General features: G+C 43.8%; 1 protein-coding gene across 3 annotated transcripts in view; it reads left to right on the forward strand.

Moving 5' to 3' along the window:
• The first annotated feature begins 501 nt into the window (after positions 1–501).
• The window catches only part of hsd3b7 (hydroxy-delta-5-steroid dehydrogenase, 3 beta- and steroid delta-isomerase), a 38,830-nt gene continuing 20,028 nt past the window's right edge, over positions 502–19,303 (forward strand). Inside the window, exons 1-3 of one of the 3 annotated variants that reach the window (XM_046865785.1) lie at positions 502–676; positions 8,546–8,686; positions 15,767–16,013. In XM_046865785.1, coding sequence (XP_046721741.1) covers positions 15,845–16,013 — 169 coding nt within the window. In that variant the 5' untranslated portion in view covers positions 502–676; positions 8,546–8,686; positions 15,767–15,844. Of the gene's footprint in view, positions 677–871; positions 955–1,841; positions 1,861–8,545; positions 8,687–15,766; positions 16,014–19,303 lie in introns of those variants that run through there. The other 2 variants (XM_046865786.1, XM_046865787.1) reach the window with 2 other exon arrangements.

The raw sequence follows: 19,303 nt of genomic DNA on the forward strand, positions 1-19,303 counted from the left end.
CACACCTCATCAATACAAAAACAATACACACACACACACCTCATCAATACAAAAACAATACACACACACACCTCATCAATACAAAGACAATACACACACACACACACACACACACACACACACACACACACACACACACACCACCACTCAGCAATACAGTAACAACACACACATGGATTGTTTATTTGATTCTTTATGAAATTGCACACTGCACCTTTAATTAATTACTAATGTCAAATCAGATCCAGTTGTTCTGTGAGGTTTCAGTAGAATGTTGTAAGAGTGTGTGTGTGTGTGTGTGTGTGTGTGTGTGTGTGTGTGTGTGTGTGTGTGTGTGGGTTCAGTGTGCTTGTCTAAACTCTACTGGGGTTTTTACTTAGCAGAGGTCAGAAGGAATGTGCTGAGGTCCTCAGCTGCTCTGTGATGACGCAACTCCTGTTAGCCGAGAGCCAATGAGATGAGACGAATCGAGGGTGAGGTTCATGCTTAGTGAGTTTCACAGCCAACTAAGACGCTTCAGGACACATGGGGCAGGAGGTGTGGGCTTACAGGAGCTTACAGTGACCTGCATGTCATCAGCAGCGTCTCCGTGTGTCTGAGAAACCGAAGCCTTCAAGGGGTTCTTCTCCAGGAATCAGAAACCCTCAGCTGCTCAGCAGGGAGAGAAGCACATCAGGTACATGAGATCAGTACAGAATTGTGGTATGTGGAAGTCAGGAAGAGATTATAGTTATAATAATAATAATAATAATAATGTTCTGGAGAATGCAGGTGTGGAATGATCTCAGTGTGATGGTGTCATTGTGGACTTCCAGGTGCTGATGGGATTTGCCTACAGCACCACCTGCCATATACACCATCACACACAGCTCCATGCCCCACCCCCATTTTAAACACAAACACACACACAGGAAGCTGCTTTGTCTGCGTTGTCGAGGAACTTTCATAAAAACGGTAAATATTCTAAATGTTTTGCTTTTAGTGCAGTGTGTTTACTGATAAACAAACAAACCAACGAGTGCAGTTACGAGTCGAAATCAACAACTTTTACATCTCATTCTGTCTCAGCTTTTAGTTTCCTGTGTTTGTGTGTGAGAGAGAGAGACAGAGAGACAGAGAGACAGAAATAGAAAAAAGTGAAAAAGTGTTCCCTTAACTGTGTGTTTGTGTGTGTGAGAGAGAAAGAGAGAGAGAGAGAGTGTGTGTGTGAGTGCACACACACACACACACACACACACATTGAGGGGAACAGCTGAAGTAGGACAAAAAGATATTTTTAGAGGCTGCACCTCTCCAACTCATTCACAACTAATCACTCTTTCAGTCATCTAATCTCTCCCTCCCTCTCTGTCTCTCTTATTCTCTCCATCTTTCTGTATCTCTCTCTCTCTCTCTCCCTTTCTCACTATTCCTTTTTCTCTGTCTCTGTCTCTCTCTCTCTCTCTCTCTCTCTCTGTATATTTGTGGGGGAAGGGTGAGCGTGATGTGTAGAGTGTGTGTGAGCAGTTGGCAGTTTTTTCAGCGTTTTTTGCAATTTTATTGGTGATTGGGACACTGTGTGTGTGTGTGTGTGTGTGTGTGTGTGTGTGTGTGTGTGTGTGATTGGGACACTGTGTGTGTGTGTGTGTGTGTGTGTGTGTGAGAGAGAGAGAGAGAGAGAGAGAGTATAGAGGAGTGTGTGATAGGGGTTCTAGGACACTGTGTGTGTGTCTGTTTGTGTAGTGTGTGTTAGTGGTGCCAGAACAGAGAAGAGCTTTGAAGTGTACTTACCTCTCATTCTGAGAGAAGGAGGTACCAGTGAGCAGTGCTGGAGGATCTCAGACAGCGTGGTGCAGTGCGAGATGTGATGAGGTCACTGAGGTAAGATGGTGCTGGTCCATTTTTGGCCTTGTAGGCATCAGCATCAGTGTTTTGAATCTGATACGTGCAGCTACTGGAAGCCAGTGAAGGAGCAGCAGTGGGGTGGTGTGGGAGAACTTGGGCAGATTGAAAACGAGTCGTGCAGCTGCGTTTTGGATCATTTGCAGTGGATGAATAGCGTTCAGGGGAAGACCTGCCAGCAGAGAGTTGCAGTAGTCCAGTCTCGAAATCACAGAAGACTGAACAAGAACCTGGGCAGCCTGTGTGGACAGAAATGGTCGAATCCTTCTGATGTTGTAGAGAACAAATCGACAGGAGCGAGACACATTAGCTAAATGTGGGGAGAAGGACAGTTGATTGTCCATAGTTACCCCAAGGTTACGAGCAGTGGCTGAAGGGGAGAGCAGAGAGTCATGAAGAGTTATTTGGAGATCTTGACCTGGAGATGAATTGAGTGTGTTTGTGTTTGTATGAGTGTAGAGGAGTGTGTTAGCGGTTGGGACACAAAACTAAAGCGCAATGAAACGAAAGGGCAAATCAAAGAATTCTGTCAACAGCGCTGCGCGTGGGAGCGGAAGCGGGAGCGGAAGCCGGCCCTAGCCAGCCTGCTCTACCATCTCTTCTGATAGCAAATGTCTGCTCCCTGCAAGCTACTCGGCATGAGTGCAGACAGTGCTGTATCTTTGTGTTCACTGAGACGCTGAGCGACAGAGTCCTGGACGCCACCATTCAGCTGGACGGGCTGGACGTGTTTCCTGCCGACAGAAATGCAGCTCTGTGCGGTAAAACTGGAGGCGACGGTCTGTGTGTTTACATCAACACGGAATGATGTAAGAACCTGTCCTCTTTACCACCTACTGCTCATTGCTGTTGGAGTTTATGGTTGTGAGATGTAGACCTTTTTATTTACAACGGGAATTCAACACCGCTATTGTGCCTGGAGTGTACATTCCACCTAGCGCTAATGCTAAGGAAGCACTCAGCGTGCTCTACGGGACCATTAGCGAACTACAAAACACACACCCTGATGGATTGTTTATTGTCGTCTAAGATTTCAACCATGCTAATCTCAGGACTGTGCTTTAAAATTTCATCAGAATGTGGACTTTTTACACTATGTTTGGACGTTTACACAAACATCCGGGGCGCAAACTGGGCGAAGCCCCGCCCCCACCTCGGGAACTCGGACCAGATCTCTGTTATGTTGATCCCAGCATACAGACCACTCAGCAGGTGTTCAAGACCAGCTCGAAACAGGTGAGAACCTGGCCAGCAGGATCCATGTCTGCTCTCCAGGACTGTTTTGAATGCACTGACTGGGACATGTTCAGAGAAGCTGCAACAAACGGCAATTTCATCAACTTGGAGGAGTACACGTCAACAGTGACCAGCTACATCAGCAAGTGCATTGATGACGTGACCATTTTCAAGACCATCACTACACGCTCCAACCAGAAGCCGTAGATGACCGGCAAGGGGACAAGACAGCCTTGAAAACAGCAAGGACCAAACTGTCCTGTGTGATTAGAGAGGCGAAGCGTGCATACGCCAAGAGAATCCACGACCACTTCCAGGACAGCGGAGACACCCGGCGCATGTGGCAGGGCATCCAGACGATCACGAACTACAAAACAACTTCACCTGCTTGTGACCGTGACGCCTCCCTCCCAGATGCGCTGAACGACCCAGTTTAAGGTGCAGAATGTGGCGGCGAGGAAGACCACCCCTCCTCCGAGTGACCAGGTGCTCTGTCTAACCACAGCTGAAGTGAGGAAAACTCTATGCAGGGTTAACCCACAAAAGTCTGCTGGACCAGACAACATTCCTGGCAGAGTGCTCAGGGAATGTGCAGAACAGCTAGCGGCTGTCTTTACCGACATCTTCAACATCTCCCTGAGCAGCAATGTTGTTCCTACGTGCTTTAAGACAACGACCATCGTTCCCGTGCCGAAGAAGTCTACTGTCTCCTGCCTCAATGACTATCGTCCTGTCGTGCTCACACCAATCGTGATAAAGTGCTTCGAGAGGCTCGTCATGAGGCACATCAAGACCCAGCTTCCACCCACACTGGACCCCATGCAGTTTGCGTATCATCCAAACTATAACGAATGTGTACAAACTGTACGAATGCTGTTCATAGACTTCAGCTCAGCATTCAACACGATCATCCCTCAGCACAAGATTGAGAAATTGAACCTACTGGGCCTGACCTCCTCCCTCTGTAACTGGATCCTTGACTTCCTGACTGGGAGACCTCAGTCAGTCTGGATGATGCATCTCCAGCACCACCACACTGAGCACTGGGGCACCTCAGGGCTGTGTGCTCAGTCCACTGCTGTTCACACTGCTGACTTACGACTGTGTAGAAATGCACAGCTCAAATCACATCACCAAGTTAGTGGATGACACGACCGTGGTGGGTCTCATCAGCAAGAACGATGAGTCAGCATACAGAGAGGAGGTGCAACGGTTAACAGCCTGATGTGAAGCCAACAACCTGTCTCTGAACGTCAACAAAAATGAAAGAGATGGTTGTTGACTTCAGGAGAACACAGAGCGACCATTCTCCACTGACCATCAATGGATCCTCTGTGGAGATCGTCAAGAGCACCAAATTCCTTGGTGTTCATTTGGCGGATAATCTCACCAGCTCCATCACCAAGAAAGCCCAGCAGCGTCTCTACTTCCTGAGAAGGCTGAGGAAAGCTCAACTCCCCCTCCCCCGAACCTGACCACGTTCTACAGAGGGACCATTGAGAGCAGGTGCATCACTGCCTGGTTTGGGAACTGCACCGTCTCGGATCACAAGATCCTACAGAGGATAGTGAGGACAGCTCAGAAGATCATCAGAGTCTCTCTCCCCTCTATCATGAACATTTACATCACACGCTGCATCCGCAAAGCCAACAGCATTGTGGACGACCACACACATCCCTCACACACACACACTTCACACACACCCCCACACACTCTTCACACACACCCCTCACACACGCTCCTCACACACCCCTCACACACACCCCTCACACACACCCATCATACACACTCTTCACCCGCCTGCCATCAGAGAAGCGGTTCTGAAGCATTCGGGCCGTCACATCCAGACTGTGGAACAGTTTCTTCCCTCAAGCCATCAGGCTTCTCAACACGAAACTGAACTGAAACTCTCTCACACACACACACACACACATACACACAACTGTGTGACTGATCTGCACTTTATGTGGCGAGGACACTTACTAGTCCTAAACCCTGTGTTTTCTGTGATTGTTGTTGTTGTTGTAGCACCAGGGTTCAGGAGGAACGTTGTTTCATGTCACTGTGTAATGCGTCAGATATACATGGTTAAAATGGAAATAAAAGCTTCTTGACTCTCTCTTGACGGTTAATGAGGTGATACTGGAGAAACTGTACCTCTTCTAACATATGTATTACATTTACATTTAAATTTAGACATTTCAAGCAGTCCATTTTTGCAAAGACATAAGTGTTGTCGCTTTGTCATATGAGCTTCACCTGTGACTAATAATGTATCACTTAGGTCTCAGGTGTGTATAAAAAGAACCCCAGTACACTAGACCTTCACATCAACTGCAACTAGACCTCTGCAAACATGCCTAAGATTCACCCTGAGACTAAAGTTTTGATTATCAAGAGGCTGAAGACCAGATCCACTTCTGATGTGGCAGACACCTTCAATGTGTCTCAGCGTCAAGTACAGAGGATAAAAAAAAGATTTGAAGAGACTGGAGACGTTCTTGACAAGTCCAGGTCAGGCAGACCCTGCAAGACAACTGCTCAAGAGGACCGTTTGTTGGCTCAAAAATCCAAGGCCAGGCCATTTTCCACTGCAGCAGAGCTCCACGAGACCTGGTCACCTGAAGTCCCTGTGTCAACCAGAACAGTTTGTCGGATTGTGTCTCGAAATGGCCTCCATGGTCGAATCAGTGCCCAGAAGCCAGCACTAAACAAAAGACAATTGAAAAACCATGTGGCATTTACCAAAGCCCACAGCCTGCTAAAAGGATGGACGCTGGAAAAGTGGCAGAAGGTGGATTTTTCAGATGAATCTTCTGTTGAATTACACCACAGTCGCTGTAAATTTTGCAGGAGACCTACTGGAGCTCGCATGGATCCGAGATTCACCCAGAAAACAGTGAAGTTTGGTGGCGGAAAAATCATGGTCTGAGGTTCCACATCCAGTATGGGGGTGTGCGAGAGATCTGCAGGGTGGAAGGCAACATCAATAGTCTAAAATAGCAAGAAATCTTAGCTACCGCTTATATTCCCAACCATAACAGAGGCCAAATTCTGCAGCAGGATGGTGCTCCGTCGCATACTTCCATCTCCACATCAAAGTTCCTCAAGGCGAAGAAGATCAAGATGCTCCAGGATTGGCCAGCCCAGTCACCAGACATGAACATCATTGAGCATATGTGGGGTAGGATGAAAGAGGAAGCATGGAAGAGGAAACCAAAGAATATTGATGAACTCTGGGAGGCATGCAAGACTGCTTTCTTTGCTATTCCTGTTGACTTCATCAATAAATTGTTTGAATCCTTGCCAAACCGCATGGATGCAGTCCTTCAAGCTCATGGAAGTCATACAAGATATTAAATTTGGATCTCACAGCACCACTACTTTATTTGCTGAAATATTTTTGTATTTGCAGTAAATTTGTTCAATTTCTGTATAGACAAAACTTTTGTCTTGCCAAAATTGGACCTTTCTGTCTTGATTAAATGATAAATCTTTTATTTCAGTGCAGTAAACATCATTTGGGAGGGTTTTAGCTTTTCAGATGAGCTATTTCTAACACCACTTGATTAATTAAAAGTCAGGTTAATAGCAGGTTTTTCTACAAAATAGATAAGCGACAAGACTTTTGTCAGGGACTGTATTTATCACGTCTGTGAGGCAAATATTCACTGAGATTCTGGTAATTTTATGTGTCTGAGTGTATAAAAACTAGACCCTTTACAGATTGAATGATGTATCACTTTCTTATCTTTATGAACAAAAAAGACAGTAAATTAAGTGCGCTACGAAATTATTAAGAAGAAATTGCACAAAGCGTGCCGCCGGTTTGTCAATGATTTTGGTGCTGATTTGAGACTCGGCGCATCAGTAAAACAAGTGTTTACTGACTCATAATAAAGTCTCGGTCTACTGAAATTCACCACCAGACAGTCAGCTTCTATTCAAAGCTGTATAGAAGTGAGAGTCTCTGCTAGCGAACGTCCAGGACCCGCTCCAGTGTCTGCACTAGAATCCGCAGTGTCCTCCATCTGCCCAAGGAGGAAGATTAAAGATCCTTAAAGATCTTCATACTCCAGGAGTTGGTGAACATCGCCAAGCAGCTCCTACACCACTAACCAGCTCCACACTAACAGCAGAGGAGCATGTTCAGCTGAAGGACTCTAAAATCAGTGAGAGCGGTCCTGCAGAGGAGGAACCCTTTCCCCAGCTGGACATCGCTCCTGAACTCGACAGGTGTGAGCGACCCCTCCTGGAGTGCAGGGGTGAAGAGGAGATTAACTTTGAAGCAGTGTTGGAAAAGCTGCTCTACAGCTGCTCTATTAAAGCAGAGTGGAGACACTGTACAAACCACCGCTAACCAAAAGAGCTGCAGAGCTCCAGTGGAGGATTTTACACTGCATCATCTCTGTGAACTGTTTTATTTTAAACCCTGATGTTCTACAGGACTCCGTTCTGTTCTTCACACTGTTACTTACTGCTCCAGGGTACAGTCACTGTTTGTGCTTTTAAATTAATTAGTGATTATGTTTACTAAGATAAAGTTTACTTTCATGTGATTTTACTCTTCAGGGTTTTATTCTGGGTTTAAGTAGGTCAGGAGAAACAGGTTCATGTGCAAACTGATTCATTTTATTTCTGGGCAGGAGAAAATGACCACATACCTGATGTTCTCCAGACTGAAGAAATGCAGGATTGTGGTAGAAGTTAATGTGTAGGAGAGTGTGAGGAGCTGAAGGTGTTTGAGGATGTGTGGTGGTGTGGAGAAAGTCTGTGTGATGCAAAAGAAGATGAATTGCATTTTGCACCAGAACTGAACTAAATGTTCACACACACACACACACACACACACACACACACACACACACACACACACACATACCTGTCATTACGTGATTTTATTTATTTATTTATTTTATTACTTTGTTAAATAACAAGCCAAACTGATAGTCTAGTGTTTGACATGTCAAATAAGGATTATAGAAAGTCAAATTCTCTCTCTCTCTCTCTCTCTCTCTGTCTCTCTCTCTCTCTCTCTCTCTCTCTCTCTGTCTCTCTCTCTCTCTGTCTCTCTGTCTCTCTCTCTCTCTCTCTCTCTCTCTCTCTCTCTCTCTCTCTGTCTCTCTCTCTGTCTCTCTGTCTCTCTCTCTCTGTCTCTCTCTCTCTCTCTCTCTCTCTCTCTCTCTGTCTCTCTCTCTCTCTCTGTCTCTCTCTCTCTCTCTCTCTCTCTCTCTCTATCTGTCTCTCTCTCTGTCTCTCTCTCTCTCTCTGTCTCTCTCTGTCTCTGTCTCTCTGTCTTTCTCTCTCTGTCTCTCTCTCTGTCTGTCTCTCTCTCTCTGTCTGTCTGTCTGTCTCTCTCTCTCTCTCTCTCTCTCTCTCTGTCTCTCTCTCTCTCTCTCTCTCTCTCTCTCTCTCTCTCTCTGAGCAGTGAGTCATGTGTTTGAGTCACTGGGTTGGAGGTGTGTGGGTGAAGGATCTCTCTCAGTGAGAAACCTGAGAGTTCGGAGGATCGGAGTGTGCTGAAGAACACGGGGGGACAGGAGTTGAACACGAGAGTCGACTCTTTTAGGTGAGTGAATTCGGGAAAAAATTAGATGTTAGTGTGTGTTTGTGTTTCTGCTTTTGTGTTGCGTCACATTACACTTGCACAGGATTGTGTAAGTGATCTTACACAACGTCCACTCATGTCTTCTCCGAGTGGAGTCCATTTCCAGCAGCAGCTCTGTGGGACGAGAGACAGAACGATTCTCTCGTGTTTCAACTCTCATTAATTGACTCCATCTCAAGCTCTGCCTTCTACACGCAATAACGAGCATAACGAAGTTACAGCATCGACCATCTAATGAGCTCCATAATCACCAAACACGCAAAACATGTATACTGTGATAATCCAGTGATAATACTGTGATATCTACATATACCTCATATACCTCACATACACACAGCCACTTCTCAGCATTGATCATGTGTGGTTTTGTGTGTGAGGGAAAAACACCTTGTATGTAGGTTGAACACTTCCTGGAAGCTTCTGTGGAGAACCCAGACCCAGAAACATGTTTCACAGTGGGAAATGATTGTCAAGAAGATTGTTAAGAGCGTGTCTGTAATATCAGCGTAAATCTGCTTATTTTTTAACCAAACCCTTTGACCTTTTTTTTTTAAATCTAAACCTGTCAGTAGTTGAACCTCAACTGGGTTCTTCAGGGTTTCTTTATGGTTTCATTGAAAAATTAAACGTAGATATTTTTCTTCAGAGCTCTGCTTTGAAAACCAACAGAGCTCTTTTAGGAAACTGAACTTTTCTAAAAGCATGAAGAACCTTTAAAGAACCTTTTTTCATGGTTGAGTCGTTGGCCTTGAGTGTGGAATCAGCAAGTGATGCAACACACACACACACACACACACACACACACACACACACAAACGTAGAACTTTGACCCTGTTTGCATTTCATTGAGACACAAAGTCACTCGGGTTTATCTGGATGCCGTGTGAGTCTGAGATCAATGAGAATGTGTGTGTGTGTGTGTGTGTGTGTGTGTGTGTGTGTGTGTGTGTGTGTGTGTGAGAAACCTTGCTCATGCTTTGCTCTATTTAAATCACATTTGCATTTTTTTTCCATTTTCTCTACATTTGTCAGAACATTTTCTTGCTCATTTGGTATTCAAACGTCTTCTGAAAACAGATGAGAGGGAGAAGAACGGTGGAGAGATGTTTTTGGGAGAAGGTCTGAAATGATTATATTGGGACACATGCCTTTTCCACCCATATGTGTTTCAGCAACAAACTGTGGCACAAACGTTCCTGTCTTGAACTTGAACTAGGAGACCCAAACCTGTTCCAGCGTGACAATGCTCATGTGTACATCTGCTTTCCGTGGGTTGGAAGATGTGAAAGATCTCCTGCTATAAAGCTCCAACTCTGTTACATGTTTCACACTGACACACATCAGTACCAGACATTACTAACATCCTTACAGCTCTAATGAACCTCCACAGAAATCTAGTAGATCATCAGAAGAGCAGGTTCATTAGAAACAGTGGATGGAGACTAAATGTAGAATGAGATGTTCAATGCTCAGATGTTCTCTCTAAATCAGTGATCTGATGAAGTCACTAGTTAAATATTTTGTTTTGTTCTGAATCACTAGAACACACTGAACCTGCAGCTTCTCTTCTCTCTGGACTTCAGTCTGTTATTTAATGGGTTTATTTTAGAGTCACTCCGACGTGATGAATCTGCTAGTAGACTTCAGTTCTCCTGTGTGGGTGAAGTTTCATCCCAGCGCAGAGTCAATCAACCAAACATCACAAAATATTTATTATAAAATATTAGAATATAAACACCACCACATCATTACATAAACTGGGCTTCTGCTCTGAGTGTAGATAAAAACATCTCCAAAGTGCTGCTTCTCCTCCTAGCAGAAGAACAACACTATAAATGGTTGCTACCATGAGTAAACCCCCTTTACTTTATACTGTACAATTAATAAAGCAAGGAAGCTTTGAAATGTTAGTTAGGAGGGAGTCAGATGTTCTTCCAGGTTCTCATGAAGATCAGAACGGTTGTTGTTCTTTGTAAAGCTTGCCAGGAACTTTCTGAGTGTTTTTGAGCGAGCTGATCCAGCTTAGCGATTAGTTGGGTTCAAGACATTTTAAGGGTCCTGAACCACACCCCTCTTTGGCAGAATGACCAATGCTAGCCTAAATTTTTCCAGACGGAGAAACTTCCTTTGTTTATGTGTTTGTGGGCGTGGTTCCTGGCTTATACTTACTTTGGAGAACTTCAAGTTTCATCCAAAGTGTATTAAGACGATATGGTACATTTCATGATCAGATAAAATGCACTCTTGTTTTGAGAATAAGGAACAGATCATTTTGACATTTTGATATTAAACATGAAAAGAAAAGACCGCATTAAAACAGAGGTGCATTAATAAACCTTCAGAGTGAAACTATTGATGAGGTCGAGTTAAACACTCGGTTTATTTACAGGAGAAGATACGAGACGTATGTTTGTGTCATGTAATGTGAAACATTTTATTTATTATATAATTAATAAAAGAATGCTTTTTTGTGTGAGAGTGAACTGTTTTATGGTTTGAGGGTCCCTGTGAAGTCAATCAGAGAGGCCTGGGGGGTTATCTGGCTTCCGGGGTGGTGTGTGTGTGTGTGTGTGTGTGTGTGTGTGTGGTATAGAGACTGGCTTGTGTTATCAGTTGAATGCTGCTTTGAAGTCAGCTGGAGAGGTCAGGGTCAGGTGTGGGCTGTGGTGCTCAACCTTTGATTGAAATGCAGATGTTAAGAGTTAAAAGAATGTGTGGGACATGAAATCTAAACGACCCCTGCCCAGACATTACACGAGGAATAGACACAGTTTCTATAACGTGGGCTGTGTGTGTGTACCTGTAACTCTTTGGTTTGTTGTACAAATGTTAGCAAAGTTGTAAATTGTGTGTGTGTGTGTGTGTGTGTGTGTGTGTGTGTGTGTGTGTGTGTGTGTGTACCAGGAATGTATTCATCAAGAAGGAAGCTGTTAAAGAAAATTGGATTCTAATCAGGACCTCAGACATGTAGATGAATGAGATAAAGGGCAGAAAATGACCTCAGCTTCCTGAATATGATCTTGTAGATAAGAGACAATGAGCTCTTTCAGATATTTGTCCACGCTGTGACCACTGACCATTCAGTTCACCTCAATTCATCTTTATGTTGAGCTTTTAACATGAAGATCGTCTCAGAGCAGCTTCACACAGATCATATGGTGATAAAAAAACCACATAGTTCCTGTTTGGTCATCAGCCCTGATTAGGTATGTGTTAGAGAAACCTGCAAGGAACATTTTCACAAGAACATCTCACCTCTTTAACCTGACATAAACCAGGGATCAAACATCTAACTGAAGAGCATTATCTTCTTCAGAACTGAGCTATTAGAGGAATCCTGACTTGGTCTGCAGACACGATGTCTAACTCAAATCCATATCAGCTGTTGATGCTTTTTTCAGATTAGACATCAGGTGGTGGTGGTGGTGGTGGTAAATGCAGCACGTGGACTCGGACTGTATGAGGGGAAAAATGTGTCATAAATAAACACGTGTTTTTCAGTTTATACGTGTTTTATACACACGGGCTGAACGTCTGGAGGAACAGGTCAGGATTTGTGTTGTTTCTCCAGCTGGAGCTCGGTGCCATGGACAGGGAGGAGAAAGAACAAAGCCGTAGTGACTGAAACAGTGGGGTGGGGGAGAGGAGATGAAGTAGAGCTGAGGAACAGGTCTGTGTCTGAGAGGAGCTCATTCATTTATCTCAGCCTACTTGTTAAACTAATAATAGCCCAATGACGTGTTCGGAGCAGGAGAAAGGAAGCAACAGGTCCAGACAGCATGAAGGATGAGGGTCAGGGTGGGTTTCTGTAGAATTCCTCTTTAAAATCTCCTGAGAAACACAAACACTCAGGACACGACACACACACACACACACACACACACACACACACACACACACACACACACACGTCATTTCCGTTTCTCAGAAACTTTTCTTCTTTGTCTCATCAATGGTGAGAGAGAGAGAGAGAGAGAGAGGGAGCAAGAGAGACAGAGAGAGGGAGGGAGGGAGAGAGAGAGAGAGAGAGAGCAAGAGAGACAGAGCGAGGGCGAGAGAGACATAGAGAGCGAGAGAGAGAGAGAGAGAGAGAGAGAGAGAGAGACAGAGCGAGGGCGAGAGAGACATAGAGAGCGAGAGAGAGAGAGAGAGAGAGAGAGAGAGAGGACGGAGGAAGAAAGGAAGGACGGAGGGAAGAAAGGAAGGAAGGAATGTTTGTAGCTCCTGTAACATAATGAGATTTAATTTGACTCATTTTTTTGAAACATGCAAATGATGAAACCGCCTGCAGGAGAAGAGAAATAAAACCCAGGAGCATGTAGTTATAGAGAAAAACACAGAGAGATTAACTTTATTACTGTCACACACACACACACACACACACACACACACACACACACACACACACACACACACTTTCTGTGACATAATATTAGATTAGATTAGATTCAACTTTATTGTCATTACACAAGTACAAGGCAGTAAATGCAGTTCAGTTGTAACCAGAAGTGTTTTCATGAGTTACATAAATAAAATTAAATGTATTATAGAATTGAATGGAATACTAATAAAATATAAATCTATTGTTCAGGAGAGAAAATCACATAAGGAAGTTATAAACACACACATGAGTGTAATAATGTAATAAAAAGGTTTTATTATTATATATTTATTTATTTATATTGTGAATAGAATTTAACATGTGGATTAGTAAATCACTACATTCTGTTTTTGTTAATTTTACACCGTGTCTTTACTTTATTACATCAGAGTTGTGAATGAATGCGTTTATTCATTATTTTTAGAACAGAGGTGAAAATTCCTCATTGTGTTGTTCATTAATTCGAGATCACACTCCATCCTGCTCTTTACTTCCTAATGAGGTGAAGATCTAACAGAAATAAAACATCTGAATTCATTCATACACACCGCGAAGTGTGTGTGTGTGTGTGTGTGTGTGTGTGTGTGTGTGGTGGGTCACATGACATCTTGCGACACGCGATAGCTTCAATAATTATTAACGAGATCTTCAGCTGTTGCTCAGAAGAGACGCGTGTTCACACTGGAGACTCCTTCTGTGTCCTTCTTCATTATAGAATTAGAACCATGTTCTTCTCCTCCAACACTCACACTGGAGACTCCTTCTGTTCATTATAGAAGTATAGAATAATCATCTTCTCCTCACAGGGGCTCTGATCTGCTCATCAGGGGCAAAACTTTGAACATTGTACAAAATTTCTACATTCTTCAATCAGCGCTGGATTTCTGTACAGATGTTTTGTTTTGTTTCTGTTTAAACTTCACAAATAAACAGAAATGAAATGATGATGAAAAACTCGAATCCTGAAGTGTGTAGTGACTCGTTCACAACCCCCGAGTGTTCATCACACACACACACACACACACGCGCGTTTCTTTCGGTATCGTTTAAATGATTATTTGTATAAAAACGTGAACAAACGGGAAGAAGAAGAAACCTGATGTTGCGCGTGTTTTTCCTCTGCGCTGTAATTCAGCTATTTCTCAAGTGTGTGTGTGTGTGTGTGTGTGTGTGTGTGTGTGTGTGTGTGTGTGTGTCTGCGTATGGCAAGCCAAAAGGGTCAGAATTAAGCCTTAGTTTAAACGTGTTAACATTCTAAACATTATGTGTTAACATTTTAAACAGTATTTGCGCAGAAAAACAGCCCCTCATCATTATGGACCCTTCTCCGAGCTTGACCGTGGGGATGGTATTCTTCTGGTCATAAGCCTGATTTTTTGCACGGCAGACATACCGCTGGTCCATATGTCCAAAAAGTTCCAGTTTGGTTTCATCAGTCCATAGAACTGTCTCCCAGAACTCTGTAGTTTTATCCAAATTCCTCCTGCATATTCTAGTCGACTCCTGATGTTCCTTGAGGTCAAGAGTGGAGTGCGTCATGAAGTTCTTGATTATTCAGTGCACGTCTTATAGTTGCCACTGAAGCACTTGTACCAGCCTTCATCATGTCATCCTGTAGCTGTCTTGCAGTCACACGGGGGTTTTTCTTAGCTGTCCTGACTAAGTTACTAAGGGCCCTTGATGAAGTTGTGAGCTTTCTTCCACGGCCAGGAAGGTTTGCAGCTGTTCCACAAGTTTTAAACTTCCTTATAAAGCTCCCAGTGGTGTCTCTTGGAATGTTAAATCTTTTGGAAATCTTCTTATACCCAAGGCCCTTCAGATGTGGTGAAATAAATCTCTCTTGAAATGATCTGATTTTAATGAGAAAACTTTACCAAGTCATGTTTTTATATTTAAAGTCTCCCTGTACATTCTTACAATGCAAAGTAAATGCAAATCCTAATCAGGTAATTGGTTACATATTTATTAGGTCAGGAACTTCTCAGCTTATTGAGGACTTGAGTTGATCTTTATTACAGTAGTTGACATATCAGATCCGACACCTCAGCCTATGTATTAAACATAACAAAGTGGTCATTCTGGTGTCTGAATAAAGTTTACTCCAAGCTAGATGGTGCAGGTGAACCTTGAATTTCAATACGATATAATAATATAGTCATAGGCTTGTATTGTAATAAACATTTTATAACCCAAAAGATTTACGCTGCAAAAACCTTGTTCCTTACTTTTACCCGCTTTAATGTTCGCGTGCAGCGTAAAATTACGGTTCTTCTGTTCATTTTCAAGCAAACGGATTTTTCTGCTTATTGAATGGAAAAGAACTCCTACGAATCTCTTGTGTACTAAACGCCGTCAAATACTGCGTCATTTACGTATTTCTCGCGCGCTTTTTACGGCGTTTGTGATCACAACGGCGTATTTTACGGCGCAAATACTGTTTAAAATGTTAACACTTATAATGTTTTGAATGTTAACGCGTTCAAACTAAGGCGTAATTCTGATCCTTTTGGCTTGCCATACGCGCGCGCGTGCGTGTGTGTGTGTGTGTGTGTGTGTGTGTGTGTGTGACTCCGGAGGGATCCTGACCAAACGTCCATATGTGACGAGTTGGGAGTGGAACGTGTTTTCATCCTGATCTCCTCCCTCTTTTTTAAATCCAGATCGTATCGCTGAAGTTCTTCACTCCTCCAGAAGCCGAGCAGCACGCGCCCAGCAGAATCTCCGTGCAGGGAAACATCATGAGCAGCGAGAATCACGAGAACCTCAGGCTGGTTTACCTCCTGACAGGAGGGTGTGGATTTCTTGGGCAGCACCTGCTGAATGTTCTTCTGGAGAAAGAAGACAATGTGAAGGAGATCCGGCTCTTCGATAAGCACATCGACCCCAGCCTGGTGGACCTCAGCACAGGTGAGGGGGCAGGAGATTTGGCTTTGGGGGGGACATGGTCATTCATGTACAGGGGGTGAGAGGACACCATTATCTTCTACACCTTTAATGTGTATAAAGATTGTTCACCTGGAGAGCTTTCTCTCTGGGTCAGAGATGTTTGGGTTCAGAGATGATGGTACCACTCCAACGACAGGTAGTGTTTGGTAGCCTTTCTCATGAAAAAGCTGAAGTGGAGAATAAACTGGAGAACTCTTGGCTAACAGAATGTAAGAGCAGGACTAGTTCTTTTGAGGGATCATTTGAAAACCTCAGACATGTTGGTGCTGGAAGACCACCTGGAGAAGGTGAGTGTGGGGGATGTGTGGGGGCTTTTCCTGGAAGTGAGGTGTGTTTATGCATCTATACATGGATGTATTTTCATACCACCAGATGTTACACATTTAAACCCCCAAAAAAGGGTAACGTTTACGTTTCTCATGTTTTCCCTTTTCAGATAAACATCAGAACAACAAATTATTTAATGTAAATCATCTTTTCCTTCAATCTTCAGCTCAGAGATTTAAAAGGGACAAAATCATGACAATAACATTTATATTCATCATTTCCTTCTTCGGTCTGATGTTAAAAGCGCTGAATGAATGAGATGAAACAGTTGAGTCTAAAAATAAAGTCTTTAAATTGATGGTTGATGATGAAGCTGATGTTTTAGAGCACCGGCGCTGCACCACTGCGATTAGATATAAATATATAAATAAACCTGTTACAGGAGCATGAAGGTGCAGTGCATAAGTACACTTCAAGGATCTTCTCTGTTCTGGCACCGAGGTGTTGGAATGAACTTCCTCTAGATGTCCGTACAGCAGAGTCCCTGATTATCTTCAAGTGATGGCTGAAGACCTTCATCCTCCTGAAACACTTAAACTACCACTTTCCAAGTTTGTAGAATTCAAGAGTTATATTTATATGAAGTGTGTAATCTGGTGTACAGTGTAGATTTATTCATTACTACAGACTCACAGCACTTTAGAACATCGCTCTGGATAAGAGCTTCTGATAAATGCTGTAGATGTAAATGTTACAATAATAATGTATGAGGTGAGGTTGTGGAGATAAACACAGAAGGTGGTGAAACACACACTTACGTACATAGTGTTCCTGGAGATATCTTCTCTGCTCCGATCTGATCTCCGTCTGATCCAAACCTCCATCAGATCTGCTGAACACTAAGAACCAACAATCTGCTGCCACCAGATCATTTAGAATGATGATTCAGGAGTTTATCATAATTACTATGTCCTGTGTGTGTGTGTGTGTGTGTGTGTGTGTGTGTGTGTCTGTGTAAAACACACAGAGGTCTTCTGTAGTCTGTGTTAATCTGCAGCTGCAGCAGATTGGTGTAGTTCACAAGCCTGTGGGTGGTCTGCTGCTGTGAAGTTCAGCTCCTGCTCCTCCTGTAGAAGTGTGAAGGTTGTACTGGGAGAGACTTTTGTCCTTGGTGATGTTGATTGCTCTGTTGGTGTTTTTGGAGCAGTAGATCCTATGCAGCGTTGGTAAAGCTGTTCCAGCGATGGTTCAGGCAGCTGTAGAACATTATCATCATAAGAGGTGAGAGTGAGAGATGAGGTGAGATGTGTGTGATGAGATGTGAGAGTAAGAGATGAGATGTGAGCTCGGTGGTGGTGAAGAGGTGCTGGATGATTGTGGAACTACTGCAGAAGTGATGAGGGAGACAGTTAGAAAGGTTCTTGGTGTAACATCTGGAAATAGAAAGGAAGACAAAGAGACGTGGTGGTGGAATGAGGAGGTGCAGGAGAGCAGAAGGAGAAAGAGGTTGGAGAAACAGAATTGGGATCGACAGAGTGATGAGAAAAGTAGGCAGGAGTACAAGGAGATGCGGCAGCAGGTGAAGAGGGATGTGGTGAAAGCCAAGGAAAAGGTATATGAGGAGCTGTAGGAGAAGTTGGACACTGAGGAAGAAGAAAAGGATTTGTAGCGATTGTCCAGGCAGAGGAACCGAGCTGGGAAGGATGTGCTGCAAGTTAGAGCAATAAAGGATGGAGAGGGAAATGTGTTGACTAGTGAGGAGAGTGTGTTGAGAAGGTGGAGGGAGTATTTTGAGCAGCTGATGAATGAGGAAAATCAGAGAGAGAGAAGGTTGGATGGTGTGGAGATGTGAAGCAGGAAGTGGATAGGATTAGTAAGGAGGAAGTGAGAGCAGTGATTAAGAGGATGAAGAGTGGAAAGTCGGTTGGACCAGATGAGATACCGGTAGAAGCATGGAGATGTTTAGGAGAGATGCAGTTGAGTTTTTAACCAGATTGTTAAACAGGATTTTGGAAGGTGAGAAGATGCCTGAGGAATGGAGAGGAGTGTGCTGGTACTGATCTTTAAGAATAAGAGAGATGTGCAGACCTGCAGTAACTACAGGGGAATAAAGTTGATCAGTCACACCATGAAGTTATGGGAAAGAGTAGTGGAAGCCAGGCTGAGAGAAGAGGTGACCATCTGTGAGCAACAGTATGGTTTCATGCCGAGGAAGAGCACCACAGAAGCATTATTTGCTTTGAGAATGTTGATGGAGAAGTATAGAGAAGGTCAAAAGGAGCTGCACTATGTGTTTGTGGATTTAGAGAAAGCGTAGGACAGGGTGGAGAGAGGAGTTGTGGTATTGTATGAGGAAGTCTGGTGTGTCAGAGAAGTATGTGAGGGTGGTGCAGGACATGTATGAGGACAGTGTGACAGCAGTGAAGTGTGCAGTAGGAACGACAGACTGGTTTAAGGTGGAGGTTGGACTGCATCAAGGATCGGCTCTGAGCCCTTTCCTGTTTGCAGTGGTGATGGACAGGTTGATGGACGAAGTCAGACAGGAGTCTCTGTGGACTATGATGTTTGCAGATGATATTGTGATTTGTGGTGAGAGTAGGGAGCAGGTGGAGAAGATCCTGGAGAGGTGGAGGTACACGCTGGAGAGAAGAGGAATGAAAGTCAGTAGGAGTAAGACAGAGTACATGTGTGTGAATGAGAGGGAGGACAGTGGAGGGGTATATATATATATATATATATACAGTACAGACCAAAAGTTTGGACACACCTTCTCATTCAAAGAGTGCTGCGCCAGATGACCTGGCCTCCACAGTCACCGGACCTGAACCCAATCGAGATGGTTTAGGGGTGAGCTGGACCGCAGAGTGAAGGCAAAAGGGCCAACAAGTGCCAAGCATCTCTCAGGGAACTCCTTCAAGACTGTTGGAAGACCATTTCAGGTGACTACCTCTTAAAGCTCATCAAGAGAATGCCAAGAGTGTGCA

The sequence above is a fragment of the Silurus meridionalis genome, chromosome 14 (genome assembly GCF_014805685.1).
Source record: "Silurus meridionalis isolate SWU-2019-XX chromosome 14, ASM1480568v1, whole genome shotgun sequence".
Lineage (NCBI taxonomy): Eukaryota > Metazoa > Chordata > Actinopteri > Siluriformes > Siluridae > Silurus > Silurus meridionalis.